The sequence below is a fragment of the Acanthochromis polyacanthus genome, chromosome 11 (assembly GCF_021347895.1).
Source record: "Acanthochromis polyacanthus isolate Apoly-LR-REF ecotype Palm Island chromosome 11, KAUST_Apoly_ChrSc, whole genome shotgun sequence".
Lineage (NCBI taxonomy): Eukaryota > Metazoa > Chordata > Actinopteri > Pomacentridae > Acanthochromis > Acanthochromis polyacanthus.
Genome location: NC_067123.1, coordinates 34,248,565 through 34,271,705, shown reverse-complemented (window position 1 = coordinate 34,271,705; position 23,141 = coordinate 34,248,565). Strand labels below are relative to the sequence as shown.

The 23,141-nt window shown below is 41.7% G+C and overlaps 1 protein-coding gene across 1 annotated transcript; it reads left to right on the top strand.

Annotated features, from left to right (window-relative positions):
- Positions 1-158: 158 nt before the first annotated feature.
- On the top strand, positions 159-22,502 carry LOC110963373 (E3 ubiquitin-protein ligase RNF19A-like). The gene is made up of 10 exons (XM_022211759.2): positions 159-296; positions 10,088-10,963; positions 14,755-14,963; positions 15,151-15,295; positions 15,654-15,816; positions 16,838-16,952; positions 17,193-17,351; positions 18,559-18,778; positions 18,927-19,070; positions 19,284-22,502. Exons 2-10 carry the CDS (start codon positions 10,356-10,358, stop codon positions 20,095-20,097), a joined length of 2,577 nt encoding a protein of 858 aa, XP_022067451.1. The 5' UTR covers positions 159-296; positions 10,088-10,355; the 3' UTR covers positions 20,098-22,502.
- The last annotated feature ends 639 nt before the right edge of the window (positions 22,503-23,141 follow it).

Genomic DNA, 23,141 nt, shown 5'->3' with positions numbered 1-23,141 from the left:
TTTTTATAAGTAATTGGATTTGTCGTGGTTTGATTACAGAGAACAGAACTACTTCTTTTCTTCACTGGGTATAATCGTTTAAAACACCTGGCTTTTATTGTGAAAAACAGAAAATATTTGAAGCGGAAGTATGAATGTAATTTCGTTTCGTTCTTCAACTTGACGGCAGTCATACTCGGGGAATGCACCTTAGCGTCCTGCCAAGTTTTCTGCTTCACATTTTCGACTGCTAGGACATTGAGACACCAGCATACACCTCTGTGGCGAAGTTAAAGGGATACGAGGGAAATAAAAAGGTGAGTGAGCTTTAAAGTGAGAACTAGCGAACATTTGGTGAATACCACACAGATCAGAACTTCCTCCTCTCCGCGGCTGTTGAGAAGCTAGCAGTTTTTAGCTTTGTTAGCTTATAAATTTTCCTCGTTAAAGTCTAGGACGGAAGAAGTCCTCTTTTGATACCAAATAAAGTTTTATGACCACAGAAGGTAGCTTAGAAAAACCGTGTAGTCGACTTAGCTATCTAGAGGGTTACTGAACACAGTAGCTGAGCTGCTCAGCAACTCTTCGGGTGATTAAAGTTAGTCATTAGCTTCCTGCTACACAAATCTGATTCCGAAGCTAGCAGGCTAACGCTGGCTAGCCAGGTGGAAAATGTAAACAAAATGGGTCTTTCCTGTTCCGAGCTGAAGACGACAAGAGAGATTTGTTTTGTTTTCCTCATGAGCTATACTAATATGTTCACTTGTTGTAAAACAAGTCCTTTCCACGCCTTCGTGTGTCCTGCGTATACCGTCATTGCGGTACTTTGTTTAGACTCACGATGTTGGGCTCAAAAAGACGAGATAATATATTTATTTGAGCTATATTATCCCATTTCATAGAGCTCTACTCTGCATTTGTGTAAGACATTTGGAATCACTACCAAAACATTAAAGCACATGCTATATTTAGTTTAGTTTTCTGAGACTGCTGTATTTTTTTCAAGGTTTAATACGGTTATATGGTACGATGTCTAACTCCGTCTTTAGGATCTGGCATTACGCTATTTCTGTTTTTATACAATTTGATCTTCATGTGAAGTTAAGTTCATGCCTGATTAAGTCTTGTATGGTTTAGTAAATGGGAATCCTCCCATACATTGTTCCTCTGTTGTGACTTTATCAGTACTTTAGTGAGTAGATAACATATCAGTTGCTCAGTATTTCCTTGTTTCCTGTAAGTCTTTTAGGGCATTATTTCTAAGTTAAAGAATTTCTGTTAATGAGTCACGGTGCTTTTACTTTCTGTTGCGGGCCTGTGCTCTCTGACATGACCAATATTAGTCTCAGGCTTGGTGACTACACAGAATCAAACTGCTTCTGCTATTGGCTCAGTAACATTTTGGCTTATGTGTTTGATGCAGGGAAACTGCCTCCAGCAAACCACACTATGTTCATTCTTTATGTTGAATTATATTATCCATTATCCACTATATGCAGCATGTTAAATAGATAGATAGATGGATAGATTAAATCTTTATTCATCATGCAGCAAGGAAATTATTGATTTTAGGTTGACTTTGGGACAGTACTTATTCCAGAACAGAAATTCATTATTCTAATGGGATAAATCTACTTTATTATGACTATGAAAGAGCTTCATTTCTCTCTCTATACCAGTTGATATGCTGTGATGTGAATATGACTGACTAACAGCCAGCCTGTGACAGAACGACATAACACATTTAAGCTGAGAATTTAAGGAGAAATTGCTCTCTTGTAACAATGATTCAAAATACAAGCACAGACTCTAATGTTGACCTTTTCTTTGGCTTGATGAATGAGTCAGTGAATGTTTATCTGCTGGGGATGGACTCTTTAACATAGTGTTTGACTGCCAAATAGGCTTGAAGTTTGTACTAACAATGGATCTTTAAAATTTCAATCATTTGTCTTGTGAGGCCAGTTAGAAGCATTTGTTGCAGTATCCTGAAATCTCTTATTCTGTGGATACATCCAAAGATATTGCAACCATGTAGTTAAAGATAACATAACTATAAAGATGACGTCTGCCAATGCAAAAGGTGGAATCAAAATTACGTGTACCGGTCATAAATGTCTTGAAACATGCTCCAAACATGCTTTGTATTTCACTTAATTCTACAATGTGACAATTGCTGTAACTTGGAAAGTGTATTAATTGGTAAATAGTGAAATCTGGGCTCAAACTCTAACCCCTACTTGGTGTGTGTTCTAAAGTATGTGGGATTGTAAATGAAGCCAAGAAGTGCTTTCATTGTATTCACTAATTTCTCACACATCCCCACCAATTTTTCAGCTACACTGATTCAAAAGGCGGTCAAATCGGTGCTTTGATTGCACAGTGAGCCTCAGCACTGCTGGTGAATAGTGAGTAGCTCTTGGTGGGTGTCTCTCTCCTTCATTGTAGCACAAAATGGAACGGGGCTGTCTTCCCCATCATGCCACCCATCTGCTTCCCGCTCCCCTGCTGTTTGGGGTGAAAAGCCTTTAGCAGAGAGGACAGACAGTGAAGAGACTGGTATAGTATGCACTGATCAGGAGATGCGTGGAGTCTAAAGGAGTAGATTCACCAAGTGCCACCTCTTCTGTCCCAATTCAGTCCTGCATTGGAATAAATTCACCCACAAAACCCAAAAACCTTCTTATCTGCATTTCTGTCAAGCTGGTTTCAACATAATAAGATACAGTATGAAGCTCGGGTAATGAGGTTCCCCCTACAGTACATTTAAGAGTTTGTCTTGATAGACTTAGCAGTAGACAAATGTTATTAACCATGTCTAGAGATTCTCTGTAGGAGCATAGGTAGACAGAAAACAATTAGTGCAACTAAAGGCAGCACATGTAGTTCATATATTCAAAGTAGACTACAAATTGAATGCCTGAATGAGGCATTGATGGGACCTTTTCAGGAAGAGCTCAGAACAGCGTCACAATCTTGCAAAGTTGCTCAGCGTAAGGAGAGGATGAGAAGTGGTTTTGGAGTGTTACGTCTTGCTTATACCCACTTGTGGACACCATGGACATACAGTTGTTGCTAATATACTGCTTTCAAGCATGCTAGGATGATAAATTCTATCTAGGATGCTGCTCTTGTAGGGAAGTTGTCACACAAACTATCTGAAAGTTCTGCGTCATGTGGACTGTTGCTTGTTCGCGGATACACAAAGGATAACACTGTTATTACTTGTCTCCACTCTTTTGCTTACGCTTTTGGGTTTCATCTGCAGTTGTTAGAGTTTTTCATCTTTAGTAGGTCCAACAGTTTTTTGTCAGTGGTACTGCAGTTCTGTGTTTCATGTACGAGGCTAAACGTATGCATATATGTGCACAAATCTGACATGATGCGTGTTTCCACCAATGACTTCACACTGTTACCCTCATCTATAGCTGGTGGTAATCTACCAAGATGCCAGCAGAGACAGGGAGGAAAATGACTGCTAGCAAGTGAACAAAGATATAAACTAGACGAGCCCCCAGTAGAGGGCAGAACCACGCCCATGAATGATGCTCTGTATCAATTTTGATCATCCTACGTATAACCCTTCCTACTTGATCTGCTGACCTCTAACTCCACAACTGAGCAGGGGACCTTAGACTGATCTTCAGTGCCAAGTTTGATTATCCTGACTTCAGCACTTGCAGAGATATCTGAACGGACATACACACACACCCACACAGCCACCCACATACCTTCTTACCAGCCAGATACCGAAGCCAACGCAGTAACCCCGCTGACATACGTCAGGCGTGGTTAATGATGGCTTCAAAATGTTTAAGAAAAATTTGCTTTGCTCGTAATTTATAAAAGAAATGTGTTGATGTTGTTAGACTTTAATGTGTTCTGGTGAATAACACTGAAGCTAAACACACATTTTGTTTGTGTATTGGAAAACTCCACAGAGCACTTTTAGAGCCAGGCTCACTCTACAGGAGATTTTGGAATCAGGTTGCATCACTCACATAAAGAGAAGCTTCACAAATATTCTCTCTAATCTCTCCCATACACACTACAAGATGGGAAAATAATGGCATATCGCATTATGCAGGATATTATGAAGATTATTGTGCTAGAGGGAACAGTCAGGGAACAGAACACCACCACACATGATCCTATGGGGATGCAGATGTAAACAAAGTGAAAGCTGTGGAGCAATAACTGACTGTAATGGTAATGATACTTTGCACCGAGAAATAAAGAAAAGCAAAAGGCAGAACAAGAATGCACTGGAAGATGTGGTCAACACTGGGTGGCTGTTCTTCAGTGAGAACTTGAGGTGAGATTTACCTGTATGTTTAAATATCTGTAGCCTCAAGGACTAGAAGGTTTAGCATTCTTTGGTAACAGTATTTGATAATTGTAACCAAATTTTCAGTTGTAAATGTCAAACATTTCTGATACTATCAAGATGGTCCCAATGAATGTATGAGCAGATTATGAGGAGAAGACTGGATCTAGAAGTCCCTTACGTTACAAGAATATCTGGGCCGAACGTCAGAGGGGTTAAATAAGGGAGAATCAGGAACTTCTGAGCTCGACTTGACTGTAATTTTAGTGGTCAAATTGGATTGCTGTTTACGTGATGCACAATGACACCTAAATTCCTTGCCGTGCACAGCCAGTGTCAAAAGTAACAGCAAATTTCCTGAAGGTACCAAGTCATCATTTAAATCATTGCAACCACAAGTGCTTGCACAAGTTGGAGAAACTGATTGCTGAAAAGGCGAGCTGGCAGTGGAATGAATAGGTGACCACATTTGGACTCACAGAATAACTGCATCCTCACTCTGACTCTTGAGCAGCATAGATAGCCCTGTGTATAGCAGGGAAATTGTATCTCCCTGATGCAAACCTGGGCCAGAATAAGTAAATGGATAATCATTGAACTGACCTACAAATGAATCTGTGGCCTCATTATAGTGTATCAGATAAGTGGAAAAGTACATTGGACTTTTGGCTGTGAATCAAAGTGTTTACTAAATAGTGCTGAAAGCAGCATCAGAGGCGTTCACTCCTGTACTGCTGGTTCCCACTCTCTGTTGAACATTTCCATTACAACCTCAATAGAGATTCATTAAGGCAGCTAGGTTATTTCAACGTCCAGCTGACACAAAGTTGGCCTAAGCTGAAAAGTGCTGGTCAGTCCAATTGCAACCTTTTCCAAATATGAATTAGCTACGGAGGAATGTTTGATGCTGCAGATAGCAATGACGGTCTCACAGAAATTGCAGTATTTCTTCTCAGTGTAAACAAAGTTCTCTTCGCTTAGATAAATAGAGTTTGCAAAAAATAACTTTTCTATAGTTTGTCGTCCCATCTCAGAGCTGTCCCTTGGTCCCAAGCCATAAAAACCTGAATGCATTGTCAAGATCAGGAAATCTGTCCTCCAGCTGGAATGTCACCGGAAATTAGCGTACGTGATGAACGCAGCAAAAGAACGCTTTGAGCCACTCATTTCCAGTCTTGGAAGCCGATCATTGTATGTGAGAAAGTGGGCATTTGTCTGAAACTCCCAAAATCCCAAGAAGCTTACGTCATCTTTACCTAAATTTGGGCTTCGGTGTTGTGAAACACCACAGGAAGACACTCTCAGTGCTTGCACAATTATCCAAAAACCACTAAGACTTAAATACGCACCATTTTAAATCAACCAGTCTTTAAAATTCAAGCTGAGACAAGGACTGGGAAGATGACAGAGAGGATATTCACTTCCAGAAATTGTGATCTGCTCAGAAATGTGATAGACTGAAGGTGGCTCGACTGTATCTTTGTCAAAAATAGGACAGTTAGAGTAGAGTTATGTGTTCAGTGGAAGCATGTTTATGGTTGTCTCATTCATTTAGGCTAATTCACTTCTGTTTACCCTGGAAACAGAAGGAACTCTTTAAAACAATATTAACTCTAATATTCAGGAAGGGCTTCTTTGGGAGAGGGCTGCTTTGTCATTATAGCTTATTAATTGTCTTAAAAATTACAGAAGGTATTTTGAAACGGGGCCTAACGTGCCAGTGTGCAGTCACAGAGCAACATAAAATGTTCCATTGCAATTTTGGTCATGCACCTAACTGTCTCTTTGCGGAATTACAGGCAAGGGGAACATGGATTTATTTTGTTTATTGCAATGCAGGAGACAGCATGTTATTGCTCTGCGGTCTCACGGGCTATATTTGTTAAAACCATTACCACTACAGCTCCAAGTGACACATTTTATTACAATTTTTCCCCTTTCCATTTTGACACATAAATTAATTGTGTGACTTCCCAAAAAAACAAAAAACAAAAATCCTTTACCTCGGAGACCTTACCTGTCCTTTGACCTGTCTCTGAAGTAGAAAACCACTTGTTAGTTGTTAGTTTGATCTTAGTGACTTGAAGGAAGATTGTGAGCATCTATTCTGCCCCGGTAGTCTTCTTCTTGCTCCTGGGTTGTCACAGGAACTAGGACACCCTACCAGTGTGTGAGCTGTGGTTGCATGTGACTGCCCGGAAGCTACAAAACTTGAATATGTGTGTCTCTGGACAGCACCCCACACACTGACCTCAGTCACATGGAAAGTCCCATTCAGTCTTGGTGCGCTGCAGAGGCAGGATTTTCCAGTTTAATTACGCCTTGGGAGTGTAATTTCACATTGACTTGTGGGTTGCTTGAAATTGCTCCTCTGTCTTGTTAAAATTTCCTCCTGCTCATGTGACTGGGTCGGTTCGCCCAGTACATCATCGCGCCTTCTCATAATGTGGAATTATAGTGCTAAGGCATCACTTAAAGCTCATACTGGATTGGCTCACTGTGGAAGCGAGTGTAATTATTGGAAAAGCGTTTTCTCCTCTTTCTGTTCCATGACACAGTTCTCTGCAATGATACTCAAGGATCACTCTGGAACTATTGTAATTAAAAGATGATTCAACAAATCATCTCGTACCACCTTGCACGCTGGTGTTTTGGGCTGCTTCGATTCCAAATGTGCACGCTTTCAAATAGGCCCTTTAAACTTAGAGGCACCAATTAAGACACATTATTCTTAACAACTTGGCTGCAGTGTTAATGGCTTGCAATTATGGTTTACATACTTTTTCATCTCATTTATCTTTAGCTCACAGTTAACTTTTGCACTTAGCATAACATTAAATATACTTTCATGGTCAAATCGGCAAAATCTGCTAGGAAGACTGTTTTACTTAGTCATTTTTCCCAGCATGTTCAGTAACTCTTTTAGACGTGCGCTGAATTAATGACTTCCTCTACTAACGCAATCACTTAATACATTCATATGAAACTGTAACTCTCTGAGAAAATGAGTAAAATTGTTATTTCGCATAGTGAAAGCCATGCAATCTAAAAAAACTGAAAGCCGTATTTCAGGTCATTAGATGGTAACAGCTGATGTGGAAAGACTTCTTGTGAATACAGAAGGTAAACAGTCCTGTTAGCCATCGACAAACATTTGCAATTAGCCTGTAAATCTTTCTCTATAAGGTACTGCTGTCCATTTGTGTTGAATCAAGCTTTTGTATATCAGAACAAATGCCAGTTTAATATTAACCAGTTTGTTCCCAACAGATGTAGTCCAATAACTGATCACTGTAATTCTGTGCTGTTAAAAGGATAGTTGCTAGTTTTATGTCAGAATCTGACACGACATAGTAAGCATCCTATAAGCATTCAGCTTCTGTGTTGCGGTTTTTTCTGTTCCTTGCAAACTAGTTAGGATGTTCAGCAACGTGGAATAGTGAATGTTAAGACTATCCCAGCAAGATGTTGGCCAGTTTTAGACTTCGTATCTCAAAAGTTCCAGCTGAGATGGATTGCAGTTTACACCTGGCATCAAAAGGCATCTCAAGTGTGCATTGAGTGCGATGAGAATCTGCTTTTGCATTCCCATTTTTATGTGTGAAACTAACTAAAAGAAGCTCAAGTTTGTGCGGCTGAAGGGGAGCATTTAAGTGGCATTTTTATACAACCACTTAGCGTCCTTATCCAAGTCACTTGACTCTGTGTTTTGGAGGTTTGTGGTGCTGTATGCACAGTTGATACGATCTCGTTTCAACTGTCAGACTTGAATTCAAACTCTTCACAACATGCAGAGGAAAACGTCTCCAAATATAGTCTGTTTTAGATACTGTCGTGCCTTCTTGTAGAGCTGTGTGTGCACGATCAAACCTCCAAAAGCTTTTACTTAATAAGCTGAATTAAGGCACCGGTTAGCCCGGTGTATTGTATTATTTGACCTAGATGTCTCTAACAAGCAGGAGGAAACAGAGTCAGCATCTTTACAAATGCAGTCAAGGCACCAAAGTGAATTTTGCTTCAGGCTGTGCAGTTAAAAGCCCATTTTTAAGACTCTCCTCCGACACTAAAGCAAGTAGTAAAAGCTGACATATGCCTACATGTCATCACGAGGGTAGAAAAACCGCAGCCAGTCAGACTGAGGTTTGTAGGTTATGAGAGTGAACATTGGTGCTTTGTAGGATTGTTGCCCTGGATGAGATTTGCAGTGGGCTTGTTAATTAGTCACCTTTTGGCTCCCGGTGGAATTTTCCTGAAATTAGTCCCTAATGACGAACACACACACAAACACAAGTCTGGAGCATGCCCCAGCCGATGGAAATGATTTTTTTTTTTTGCCTACTATATCGCTTATTCGGTATAAAGCTTTAGGGGTTTGATATAATTTATAATTCTGCAACTATATTTTATGGACAATCAGTGAAGGAAAGCTTCCCCCTTGTCCCAGAGATGAAAGTTGTTGTTTAAATTCTTGCAGCTTAAATGTACTGACAAATTAGACTAAGAATGGAAACTGTCTTCTTAAACAAAATATGTTGTTAGGAAGAGCAGGTGTTGAAATGAAATAACAAACCATGTGCACCAAATTATGTGTATGTCTCATGGTCAAAAGGACAGCATGCTCCAAACAGGTGCACGTTTTTAAATAACATTGCATAGCCCTCAGCTGTAGCACCTCTTATTGATGTCTTCTAAGCTGTTTTATTTTACAAATGAGAGATGAGTTGCACAAAAGAAACATGCTGTTTCTCAGCTAAAGCTGGGAACACACCACATGATTTAAAGCCAACAGGTCTGGCCATGGCTTTTGCTTTTAAAGACATATTGTGTGTTTTGGACTGGTCTGCAAAAATCAGGGCAGGTCACCTTGAAAAATATGCAGACTTGATCTTGTAGAGTGCCGGGGTTTGGTGTGTGATCAGTTAAAGCTGTCATCATTTGTACAGCTTATCTGATGTTTCCAACAGCAGTGTGGGTGCCACTGCTGAAATTTGGGGCTGGGCCCTTTGCTGGAATGCGAACAGTGAGAGAACAAAATGCAAATTAATTTTAGAGGATTAGTTAGTGCAGTGGAAGACCACATATGTCACAAATGATATTGCTGAAGGTCTCTAGTTTGGCTTTTGTTTCCTTGCAAGTCAACAGAAGACAATCTTGAGAAAACACTTCTGCTTGTCTAGAATCACCCTCAAACATTCGTCCTTCACATCCATCACAAGTGCACTCACGCACTGCTTTCACAGTGCGTGAGTGCACTGAGTTGTGCGATGAGTTGTGCTTTAGTTGTTCATGTTGCGTAAATGAGCAGTGGAATCACTGGAGGCAAGGTGCGGCCGCTCTAGTGGCGCGTTGACACAGCTGTGGCCACATCTGAGATGAGTGGTGGAAGCGCGCAGGATTTTTTCTTGTTTTGCCTACACTTAACTAACACACACTCTGGGGAAAGCATCCAGTATGTGAACAGAACAACATGCACACACTCAGTTGCGCAGAGGACACGCCTGAAAAAAATGCTTGCAGCCTGCCAGAGAACTCTAATACTCTCAAAGGAGTGGTGCTGCCTTAACACAGAGGAGAGTGAAACGCTTCACTGATGGTTGCATTGTTTTAGCTTTGTCATTTTTTAAATGTTAGTTCTTTGTTGCACTGGTTGTTTTGCATCTTGAAAAAAACACTGCCACATTTAGCATCCAAATGCTTATGTTTTTCCAGCAGAACATTAAAAATTTATGCTTTCAGCTTTGGCACAGCACCTGATTAGTTTCTGTTCTTTTTTTCTTTTAGGCTTTTGCCCTACATCAGAAAATCTGCATCTCAACCTCAACAGAACCACTGTGATTTAAACGAACAACCATATCGCCAACCTGCTGACCTCCTGTACCAGTTTCCTGCCACCATGTCCTAGCTGACAGTCGTCTTACTCCCTTCCTTGACCATCTTCTCCCTTAAACCCTACTCCTTCTTTCCACCTTCCTTTCCCCTTGCCATCCCTTTCTCCTCTCCTGATGTTGTGAATTCTGGTTGGAACACCAGTGGCGCCCCTTCTGGCGTGATGAGCAGCCTGCACCAGCAGCATCATGGCAGCACAGGCTCAGAGCGAGACCTTCAGTCCGCTGCCTCCTCTGTTAGCCTCCCTTCAGTCAGAAAGACCCCTAAGAAACGCCGCCTGTCGCTCCACTCGCTTTTCGGACGACGACGGCGACCCGACCGCGACCCCAAACGCAAGTCGAGGCCTCTGCAGGCTGGAGCTGGAGTAGACGGCATTGTCAGCGTGGAAAGCGTGCAGTCAGAGACTTTACAAGACAAAACTTCAACCAACCCTCCTTCAGATGTAGCGTCGACTTCATCAGTGTCGGGGTCTTCATCGGAGCTGCTGGAGTGCCCTCTGTGCCTACTGCGTCATGCACGGGAGCGCTTCCCCGACATCATGACCTGCCACCACCGCTCCTGCGCAGACTGCCTGCGACAGTACCTGCGCATCGAGATCTCAGAGTCCCGCGTCAACATCAGCTGCCCTGAGTGCTCGGAGCGCTTCAACCCCCATGACATACAGATGATCCTGGGAGACCGGGTCCTCATGGAGAAGTACGAGGAGTTCATGCTGAGGAGGTGGCTGGTTGCTGAGCCCGACTGCCGCTGGTGCCCTGCCCCTGACTGCGGGTAAGAACAAGAGTGAATATACAGCGAATATCTGCTAAAAACACATTAGGACATCTTGATCTTTATATAAAATATGACCTACAAAGTGAAAGATTGACAGATGGTGACATGATGCTTTAGACAAATGATTTTACAGTCTAATGTAACTTAAGGGTAGGAGGGAATGTAAAATATTTGGTATATTGAGGTTTTCATCATCGAATTTGCTGAGACTGTTTCTGCATCATTTCAGGCCTGTAAAAAGACTGTGAATATGTCAGAATCTTGATCTCACCTACCTCAGATGTGCTCGATGCTCCGAGCTTCTGATAAAACCAACAAACACGCCCCAAAATAACAGAGTAAGGAACTACGTCAAGGAAGCTTCAAAGCAGCAGTCTGGCCTTGTGACGCTATCCTGGCTTCTGCATTGATGCCCGAGTTAAAAATAACTCATAGCTGTTTATTCTGTCAGTCTAATGAGTCAAGCGAAAAGATGAGAGCATCAAGTGTGTGGTAATACCTATTGTTGTGCGACTGTAGTATTAGTGGAACGCTCATAGGCTGTAAATACATGCAGGAGTATAATTAACACTAAAGAGTCACTCAGGCTCAGTATGAATAGTATTAAAGCTAAACAAAAATAAAATGATTCATGTTAGTGCTTTTACATTTGCTGTGTACACATTTAGGCCAGGTTGGTTGCCCTTTATCATGCTAAAATAAAGGCAGTTACTGTGATGGATAGAATAGTAATTAAATTAGAGTTCCATCTGAATAAAATTTGTCATAATTGCATCATAAAGTAATTTTGCACTTATTAAAAAACGATTTTTAAAAAAAGTGCTCATAGCGGGTGTTGCACTTTCCAGTTCTGGTTGATTTTCAGTTTCGTCATCTCAAGTTTACAAAAGTCAACGGACAGTTTGCAGAATAATTTCCTCACAAAATCAGCAGTGTAATTGTGCAGAATAGAAAAAGTTGAGTGGCAACAACGACGTGTTCGTAGTGTCTGCAGCTCTCCATGTGCACATTTGCAAGAGATTATAATCAAGGCTAAACAGTGAAAGGATATATTAGATTTAAAACAAGTAGTGCAGGAAAATGGTAACCACACAGGATCAAACATTAGATATGGAAGACACTAGAATTAAAAGTAATAGAGATTGCAAGCATGGTTTAAATAATAAGTCAAGGATAATGAGTTGTAAATATTTTGCTTTGGTCAGGTCAAGTTCAGCAAACCTTCTTTAGCTACGTGATAAAACATTTAATTAAACTTCTGCTGTTTCTCTCAGAAAGTTATTTTCTGTTTTTTTTTCCTTTCACATGGAGGTGACGTTGCAGGTTTGAGGTCAGGTCAGGGTCTGATATGTTTATAGCTGCGAGGGATTCAACAGTTTGCTCACAGGGGCCTAAACTGTGTCTGAACGTGATGTTTCGGTCACCCTGCTTCATCTGCTGCTCAATGCTACACCGTGCACACAGTGGACTTGTACTGTTTATCTACCCTTGCAGCAGTCTGGATTTTTTTTCCACAGGTGTTGGCTGAACTGTTATAAAAAAAACAGTATTCGTGGAGTCTTGGTTCAGTCAGCCTCGCTCGTTGCCCGCAGTTGTCATCATTAGCTCATTTTTGAGTGAATGCTGAATTCAGGAATGGTTTTAGCCTTCACTCTCTCTCATGGCTTTGTTGCTTCAACACTGCTGACCCTTGTCTGCTGGAATAATGGCTCTTTCATGAGTTTGTTGCAACTCCTCTTGCTCTCAACCTCCAAACAGCTCAGCTCTGGCTCACTGCCACGCTCTCCACTGGTTAATGCTCTCTCTCTTTATTGTTTTGCTTGCAAGTTATTGGGGCTTTGTTGGTCAGCTCAGCGGTTAGATTTGTGAAATGTGCTACTTAAAGAAATAAATCATGTTTATGCAGGGTGATGGCCTATTTTAACCATGTTTGATCAGCACTGTTTTCTGAGGATATGTTCAGTGTAGCAAGATGTTTTTGTGGATAAACAGAGTAGGAGTTAAAACTGAACAGGAAGCCGATGCACTGGAAATCTGTGTGGGAAACACAGGCTAGTAATAATGCCAAAAGGTCCATTTGGAAATCTCCCATCTCGTTTACAACTTCTGCACAATATGCCATCAGTTCACTTCACCGAGGTGTCAGTGGAGACTGTCTGCAAGCTGTCTAGACTGAATGTTTTATTAGATGTGAGTTCGCATACAACCTCTGCTGCCGGACAGTCGAATATGTCAGTTATAAGCATGGATATTGTGTTTGTTTGATCTGACGCTAAAAATCCTGAACACCTCAACAACATATGAGGAATCTTTCTTCTTTTTATTTTGTTTTTAACTCTTCTCTCACTTAGGTTTTTTTACTTTTTAATTTGTTCAAGAGAAGGAGGAAGCCTGAACTCTGAGGAAAATCAGGGGAAACCCAGAGGGAATTTTTAACAACAATTATGCAAAATTTGGCAGAAGATATGCCTGAACTCACCGCTTTACATGAGAGAGCCTGGAGACATTTCTTTTTTATGTTCAAATGAACATTTAAGGTCTTATCACATGAAAAACTGAATGACTTTTTGCTTCTTTTAAGCACTTCAAAGTAATTTAGCTATTATTCGACATTTATTTATTGAATTTTGCACAGGATTCATCTCAATAAATGCCATTGTCCTTGTCTTTTGCTATATTTGCCACGCGTATAGTAACCAGTTTCCTACCAGATATGTTCAGTTCTGAGCTGTTGCTAACATTTTGTTCCACTTTATTTCTAGCTGTGATCACTGTTGCTTCTCTGCTATCAGCTGATGTTAGTATGTCCATTGGATTAGCTGGTTATCTCATTTTAACCACGATCCTGACAAAGTAAACAGCTGTGTGCATCAGCCAGCAGCCGAGGCGTGTTTATCAGCTGATGCCTTAGCTTAAATATCTTTTCAGGGAATTTGTACTGAACAGAATAAGCAGCTTGTCTTTCTGTAGGATTTGCTCTACAGAATTACACGTATGAAGGTGGAAACTGTGGATTTACGGAGGGTTTCATGCAAGCGTTCAGACTGACCTTTATGTTATACACGCGTCCCTTGAAAAGCGCTGTTACACACTATCCAGTTTATGCGCCGGACTGTTTGTTTTCCTTATCATGTGTTCGTAATGTTCCTGTGATAACCGTGACGTGGGATGGCTGCGACAATCTCAGTGTTTAACTAAAGCTATTATACTTTGTTTAGTATCTAAGCGTTCTTTTTAACAACACACTTATTAGCGTCTCTCGCCAGAAGGACACAAGTGGGTTTGTGAGACGGCAAGCGTTGGAAACAGTTCCTACCATTCAGATTGTTATTTACACAGACAATAAAGCAATATATTTGAGGCAGTATATGCGTCTGTGTGTGAATGACTGCTGCAATTGCGATTTTTATTAGTGCCAGTTTGTCAAGTTGTATTTGATTTGCATTTATGACCAACTTTGGACTTTGCTTTGGTCTTCACAGACACTTTCTAGAAGCAGCTCACAAGTAGGGCATTGTAATGACTAATGAGAGCCACTGTGGTGATGTGGAATCCTCTAGAAGTGATTGAATTGTTGTAATAAAACAGATAATAAAATAATCTCCGAAAGATGTCACTAGCAGTGATGTGTACTCTTCTAAAGTATTCAGAAGTTGCTCCTCCGTTTTACTCGCTCTAATTTTGCCCTCTTGCCCTGCTGACCCCTAGTGTTGGGCTCACTGACTGCATCCATGCTGTCCGACTTGCAGCTCCTAATCACCATTTTGACCGTATTTTTCCTCTCGTAGTTACGCCGTCATTGCATTTGGCTGTGCCAGCTGCCCAAAGATCACCTGTGGGCGTGAGGGCTGCGGGACGGAGTTCTGCTATCACTGCAAACAGCTGTGGCATCCCAACCAGACATGTGACACGGCACGGCAACAGCGGGCCCAAAACCTCCGACTGAGGAGCTTCAGGTCGTCCTCCCTCAGCTACAGTCAAGAGAGCGGAGCGCCAGGTAACATCCTGATTTTCACACGCAGGACTGACCTGACCTGTTCTTTGGTATTTTCACCTTAAGCACACCCATCATATTTTCAGCCCATGATAGCAGGCATGCATGAATTTAAAATGTATAACATGCTCCGTAAATGCATACATTTTGACATTTGTGTATTTATTTGTCCTCAATCAACCTGCGCTAGGTGATGACATCAAACCGTGCCCTCGCTGTGCTGCCTACATCATCAAGATGAATGATGGAAGCTGTAACCACATGACCTGTGCTGTCTGCGGTTGTGAGTTCTGTTGGCTCTGCATGAAGGAGATCTCTGACCTGCACTACTTAAGGTGAGACAAACACAGCTGCGTATCATCTTGTCTCCTTTCCTGTTCTCAGTTTTGCTTTTGTTTCACTTTCTTGGATTCTTTGTGTTTCAGGTTTCATTTTGACATGTTCTCGTAAATGCGATTTCTGTTGTTTCCAGTAAATTTGCTGCAGTTTGTTCAGTGTTGACCCAGTGTCATGGTCAAATAAAAACTGAACCTGTGCATGAGAGGTGTTAGCTGTCTCATCTGTGTATGTAAAATACTGTAGTCAACAGACTACTAGCTCCATAATCATTTCATATGTTTTTAAGCTTTATTAGATTAAGATCTTTCGGTCTGAGTCCTTAGAAATCGTTTTCTTTCTGTCCTCTCCTCTCAGTCCGTCTGGCTGCACCTTCTGGGGCAAGAAGCCCTGGAGCAGAAAGAAGAAGATTCTGTGGCAGCTTGGCACGTTAGTGGGAGCGCCTGTGGGTATCGCTCTCATCGCTGGCATCGCCATCCCTGCTATGATCATTGGCATCCCAGTCTATGTGGGCAGAAAGGTGAGAGCCTCCATCAGGCAGCTGAGGAAAACTATGTTTTAGCAGTGGCCAAAACCGCCAGTTTATACAGAAAACTGGGAAGAGAGGTGGTAGTTGTTCGGATGTAGAGACGATCATTCATGCAGCTGAAAATTAGTGCAAATATTGTGTCTGTTGTGGTAAAATTACAATGTTGTAGCAGTGCTATACCCACTTATCTCAGTTACACAACATATAAACAACAGCAACTGCTTAACCCTCTGAAACCTTCTGGGCATTTTGTGTTCCTAACACATTTTACTTACTGTGGACTCATTTTTCACTGCAGTATAAAATCCTGCACCTCTATGGAAACGGCACGGCCATGAATAGAAGTAGTCAAAGCTCAATAATTATAGTTATTTGTGCAACATGGCAAAGTTAAGATGCCATAAGTTATTGTAAAAAGAAAGTAAAATTTCCGTTTATTAATATATTGTACAAATTGAAAAACGTGCCTACAGATGTAGCAATGCTAGGAAAAAATAGAGACTAGTCATACTATCAATAATTGAATTTGTTTCTATTCTTTTCTCCTATCTGCTGCTCACTAAAGGTTCCCCAGCTACACCGAGGGCAACAGATTTTTTTTTTATCAGAACCTGGTTAGTGCAAATGGTTTTAAGTTCATGAAAATAATTAACTCGGGGATCAAAAGCTGAGGATCTGATAATTCTTTCGAGTTTCACAATTTTTGACTAATATTTGGTGCGATTTTTATAGTTTTGCAAAGATAATACATCTTTCCAACCTGGTGGCATGTTCTGACCTTCAGAGGGTAAAACCAAACTGGAGTGCAATGTGTCATATAGACATTTATAATCTAAAAGCAATATCCTGTATGTACCTGTTGCAATGGGATGTGTCGGTTTTGAGACACATTTTTGAAAAGTTTGTCCAAAAAGGACTTTCTATGGATGTGATTTACACCAAGTTAAAAATCTATCTGAATATAGTGAAGGACTCTTTCCAGTTAATCCTGTTTTACAATGTTTCTCATCAGATCCATAATCGCTACGAGGGCAAGGACATCTCAAAGCACAAGAGAAACTTGGTGATCGCTGGCGGTGTCACGCTGTCTGTGATCGTGTCGCCCGTGGTTGCTGCAGTCACTGTCGGTACGAAAGAAGTGTTTTTCTCTCTTTTTCTGTGGACTTGCTGCACAATCTGTCTCTGTTCTTCAGATATTTAAAGGGGTTGTTTTGTTGGGCAAATAGTATAAATTCAGTACCAAGTAAACATCATGGGTTTAAATATTCATCACATGTCATTCTTGTCTCAAATTATCCTGTTTTTGTGCCCCTTTGGATAAGGATTTGTTTCATAATCAGAGCTTACCTGTTCGTTTTGTTGTGCAGGCATTGGTGTTCCCATCATGCTTGCTTACGTCTACGGAGTCGTTCCAATCTCCTTGTGCCGGAGTGGAGGCTGTGGGGTTTCTGCTGGAAACGGCAAAGGGGTGCGAATCGAGTTTGATGACGAAAATGACAACATCGGCAGCGGGGCAGCGGCCACAGGTGAGAATCTCTACCAACTTAAAGACACAAACATCTCAACTAACAACTAAAAAAAGGCAATGAGGCAGATTTCCACCAGCTAAAATCCTAAACAAGTGACAGAACTTCAAGCCAAATAAGCTCAACAAATTATGATCCAAAGCATATTGAGAGGACTAGAAATAGAAATGTCAGTAACCTTATTTACCTCCTTTGAACTCCATCACTACGTAGGGTTATTATTTGCCACTGACGCTCATTTCTTTTGCCAAGTCTTTCCTCTGTCCAGTCAGCAGGATTTAAAGACTGACAACCAACCGGATTTGCTTCTATTTCCTAAACATACACTGTCCTTTCAAACACACACTCTGTTATTATTATTTTTATTATAAGCACCATGATACTCTGCCTGGGACGGACCATCAGGAAAGCACTGCAGCTGTTTGTGTGTATTTCCACTCACATGTTGTGTGCACGCAAACATGTTTGGTATGCACCTGCCAGTCCTCTTTGCTTGTTATTCTTTGCCCGTGAAGTGCCACTACACTTGACGGGAGACTCAGAAAACTCAACAACTATGTGAGGTGTGTTAGGGTGTGAAATGACTGGCGCAGCGTCGGTGGTTTTGACCGTCGCTGTCAGACTGGCGGCTGTGTCGGGTCGAGCTCGTATTGCTCTCCCAGGAGGTGTTGAGGGAGGCAGACGAATTGTATTCCTCACAGCTTCTGTCAACACGGAGAATTATAATTAAGACTTTGAATGACAGCAGGGACTTTAACCTTTCCAGGGACAAAAGGTGTGAGATGGGATGACACTTGTTCACACCTAAGAATTCATCAGTGTTGTTCCGGTTTACTTTGCAAAGTCATTGAACAATCTGAAAAATAAAGTCAGAGTTCTAGCCTCTCTTGTCTTTGCTTTGGTTATCTGTTTCCATTTTTTCTTTCTGCACAAGCTATGTTTATCTCTTTGTCCTTTTTGATCACGTTCCTATTCTTCATCTTTTCCAGCAGCTCACTTTTTTTTGGACTTTGTACCACAATGTTCAAAACCTGATTGTGCGTTTACAGTTCTGACAACTAGAGATGCTGTTCTTATAAGTTTCTCAGGCAGCAACTCGAATTGTTGTAACTCAGCTGTGTCCTCCATCATCCTCTGTTGAATTATGTTCACCATTCAAATCATTTTGTCAGTAATGAAATGAAAATGTGTCTATATTTCTTCTCAGACACAACCTCTGTAGCAGAGACACGACTCAACAATCCCAGTCTTGGAGATGGAGCGAGTGTTGGTGGTCTGACCGGTCTGAGCCTCAGCGTCAGCGGGAGCCACATGGAGCGCTGTGGCGTTAGCTCGGCTCAGCGGGACAACATGAGCGACAACGCCAGCACCACGGCCCTCGCTGGAACCAGCATCACTGGCAGCCTGTCTGGCAGCTGCTACAACCGGTAATAAACTGGACTCTCTTTTTGATCCAGTGCACCTGTCAGCAAGACTTTTAGGTGTACAAGGTTTTAGTGCTTGAATATCTTCCCTTGTTTTTTCCGTTAAGCAAACGTATACCGACCTTTGTGTGTCATTGCTTGTTTTTCCCAGGATGGAAGTGCAAGCTGACGTCCAGAAGGAACGATGCAGTCTGAGCGGAGAGTCAGCCACCGTCAGTCTGGGTACAATAAGTGATAACGCGAGCACAAAGGCCATGGCAGGGTCTATCCTCAATGCCTACATGCCTCTGGAAAGGTCAGTAATCAGAGTACACTCATTCTACTGGTTGACCTGTTTTTGTAGATGCCCTGCGGTCAGGTTTTTTAAAAGCAAGTAAATTAATGGTTTGTTTGTTTTGTTATCAAAATGAATAACTATGACGATGCCCAAAATAACAGATCAAAGAGTGAAATTATTTGTTGTTTTTATGCAAGTTAAATTTGAAGGATTTTTTTTTTTTTTTTGCAGAGACAACAGTCTGGAGGTGCAGGTAGATGTGGAGTCCAAGCAGGAGAAGGTGAGGCACTGCAGCGCCAGCAGCAGCCTGGATGAAGCCAGCTGTAGCAGCAGCACTGCTGGCCTCAAAGGAGCCAGCAGTGGCGCCTGCTCATGTCCCTCCACCTGCTGCGCTGCTCACCACAGCAACCACTGCTGCCCCTCATCACCTTGGTCAAAGGACCCATCCACTTCAGGGAGCAAAAAAAGCAAAGGCAAGCTTTGGAAAAGAGCAAGCAGCAGCAGCAGCAGCAAGGCAGAAACGAAAAATAATGAACCACAAGGCGATGTGGATGCTCAGCTCCTGGAGCAGCGCAGCACTAACTCCTCAGAGTTTGATTCTCCGTCCCTGAGCGGCAGCCTTCCCTCTGTGGCCGACTCCCACTGCAGCCACTTCTCCTCCGAGCTCAGCTGCTCAGACCCTGAAACCTCAAGACCGGCTCCAGCGGCCTGCTCTGCCCCAATGGACCCAAACCCTCTTCATACCAGCACCTTCAATGATGTCACCATCGCACCCATGCCTGAGGTGGAGAATGACCGCCTGGAGCATTTCGCCCCCCAGAGCACCCACGCAGGCTTCACCCACCGCCTGCTGTCTTCGTCCCCCCCTGCTTCACCAGAAGAGGGAAGTAGTGGGACGTTTCTATACATCAGCGAGGAGAGTGTGGGCGACGCTGCAGAAAGAGAACAGGAGAACGACGAGAGCATTAAAGAGACCACCAACGACGCTGCTGCTGCACAGCCTGTCAGCCCAAAAAGGAGGCGCTGTATACAGACAGACATCTAAAGGAGCTCTTCAGTCCTTCTGCTGTGTTACCACTGCAAGCACAGTTAGCCTTACCAGCTAATCTCAGTCGAGTGAAGCCCCAAGAAAGTGGGAGTCAGAGTCAAGGCTATAAATTTGATTCAAATTTTTGTCTGCTGCTAATGCAGGATTAATATGTGAATGTCAGTGTTACAGAGAGGGTCAAGGTCTATGTTGGAGAGAGATTTCTGGATAAAGTAAGGAGGATCCCAGTTAAGTCAAAGACCGTTTGGATCTGTGATGGATGAAGTTCCAGACAGTTGAAGCTAGAGCAGCAAGATCTATCGTAAGTGGAGGTGAATGTACATGGACGAGTGTCAAACAGGTTATCAGTGTGGTTCAATTCTGCAGAAGGCCTGTCCAGCTGTTATGAAGATCTGCAAAGTCTTGACAGTTTATCTTTAGACTGATTTTTCCAAAGTCCAGATACTTACAAAGAGCAGGACTGATGAAGCTGGATAGGAGCGACTATAAGGTGTGATTCTTTTTAATAGTAAAATGAGCTGCTATTATGAAAAAAAAAGATTCTCCTTCATCACATCTGCAAAAACCTGGTTGTCTTCTGGTTTTGCATGAGTCGGAGGAACATGTCATCACTGTGGTCCACCGCTGTGCCACCAGCTCATTCTGTGATCTCTTAAAATGGAGAAACACCACAGCTAAAGGATTGTACAGACTATAGAGGGACCAGTTAATACAGTAGCACAGTTTATTTTCCATAATCACATATAAGAAAAATTATTATGGTTGCTTTTGTTTAAAACGTGACTCCTGTTTTTGTGCTATGTGTTTGCTTATTGTTATTTTCCATTTTGGGAAAGTTGGTGTTAATGTTGAAGCCCTGTGTTGGGTCCAACCTGTTTAGTAGAACTGGATGGGAGAAGAATTGACAAATGCTCAAAAAGTAGCCTTTCTTTCTAAATATTGTGGTTGCCATCTTGTAGTAATTATTTCTTCACGACTTCCTGTCTGCACTGGTAGTTTATTGTTTGTGGTTGCACCTGTGCAGAGGTGAGAGTTTCTATGATATCGTGGATTCATGAGAGGTGTTTTCAAGAAAGGGAATGTAAGTTATTCCTTTAAAAATGCAAAAAAAAAAAAAAAAAAAAAGCAAAGCCCAGTTTTTAAATATAAGCCTGTAGCATTTCTTACTAATTACTAATACAGGGCTTGCTTTAGTAATCAGCCGGTAAAGCTGGAAAGTCAACCAAACAATGTATTTGCAATAAATTAAACAAGCTTTCAAGTAGCTATATACAATAAGAGCAAATGTTTCCAGTCAGGAAACGCATAAACTTTATATGAAATGACATGTTGTGCAATGAGAAGCTCCTCTTGTGTATCTGAGCACATCTTATTCAATATTCAGTAGTGAATGTACAGTAATAATGTTCAGTTGTCGATTCTCCCTCAGTCATATCCAAATCAAAATCTTATTTTTTGATTCAGAGCTTTGGGTGTATTTTAACTACAAAATGTTTCGAGGTCGTTTCTTAAATCCTCACAGATGATTGATGCAGATAATTTTGTATTTGTGGAACCTACAGTGCCTTTATGGGGAAAATTCCTGTGTATAATTTTTTTTATTTTATTTTTATTTCTTCCTTCTGTGTGTCTTCAAATGATAAACATAAAAATAAGAATAGAATTGATCATATTTGCCTCACAAAAGGCTTCAAATGCAGGAAAACCTGATAAATACTCGCCCTTTTCTAAATGCTGTCACACTAGCTGGTTTAGCCTACCAAAGACTGCTCTCAGGCCACTGCGGTTGACACTTGACAGAACGGTTATTATATGTGATAGTAACTGAACAAGTTTCTTATGGAAATCTACTTAAACACATGAGAAAGTTCAGTCCGCACAACGGCATTTGGGGTAATACGTCAAACCAAAAACAGTCGTCTTTAAGAATTGTTCAAATGTTCCCCTGAAGTAGCCAAAGTTTGTAGAGTTTATGTGCTCTTGGAAGAATAATCAGCACATGTTAGCAATAAAACCCCCGTTTATTCCAAGCACTCATCAGTGACAGACTGCATCTTGTCTTCAGCAGCTGGAGTACATTTTCAGCATGACCACAGATCTTTTAGCTGTGACGTCAGCCGGCCAGCCTCACCAAAAGCTGGTCATCAGAGTAACTGTGGTGTCAACTAATAGACACTTTTGCTACACCTCAGAAGCCTCCAGCTGCAGGATGTAGTCCCACCCTTCTTACGTACTGTCTGTTATAAAAGCCTGTGTAACTCCTCACTATTTGAAGACTAGCGTCACATTCTGATTTGGTCAAAAGAAACTTATGCTGTTTGAAAATGGATATATTTCCTAATTATTTGCTTCATAGTATGCATGTAAATGCATATCTTTCAACAATAAAATTTGAAAAACAAGCTTGTTGGTTTCTGTGTTTTGAATGTTTTGGCTCCGGCTTTCCTCAGCAGTCCAAAAATGGCAGACATTGTAGGTTCAGTGGTGGTACTTCTGGGTGATGGATAGATATTTGTATAGATGGATGGATAGACAGATACTTGATAGATTGATAGACAGATACTCGGACAGATAGATACTCAGATACATAGACACTTGGACAGATAGATGCTTGGATAGATAGATACTCAGAAGGATAGATCGGTACTTTATTAATCCCAAGGTGCATCCCAGCTGGATTGAGATCTGGTAAACACCTTGAATTTTACATCATGTTCCTCAAACCATTCCTGAACGATGTTTGCGGCATTTTCCTGCTGAAACATTCTACAGGGAATACTGTTGCCATGAACAGGGTGTATGTGGTCTGCAACAATGTTTAGGTAGATTGTACTTGTCAAAGTAGCATCCATGTGTGCATTTTTACACCTTGCTATCATCGCAGCATTAAGGTTTTCAGCAGTTTGCTCATTCCACATGTGTCAGCCAGCCTTCACTCCACACATGCATCAGTGTTCCTTGCTGCCCATGACCTCGTTGCTGGGTCATCGGTTGTCCTTCTTTGAACCGCTGTATGCCGGGAACACTCCACAGCACTGGCG

What these genes read in the sequence shown, in the direction of transcription:
- LOC110963373 (XM_022211759.2), top strand. Translation starts at nt 10,356, where the DNA reads ATGAGCAGCCTGCACCAGCAGCATCATGGCAGCACAGGCTCAGAGCGA. An exon ending in CAGCGGGGCAGCGGCCACAG is followed by an intron (nt 17,352 to 18,558) that starts GTGAGAATCTCT and finishes ATTTCTTCTCAG; the next exon opens with ACACAACCTCTGTAGCAGAG. An exon ending in TCTGGCAGCTGCTACAACCG is followed by an intron (nt 18,779 to 18,926) that starts GTAATAAACTGG and finishes TGTTTTTCCCAG; the next exon opens with GATGGAAGTGCAAGCTGACG.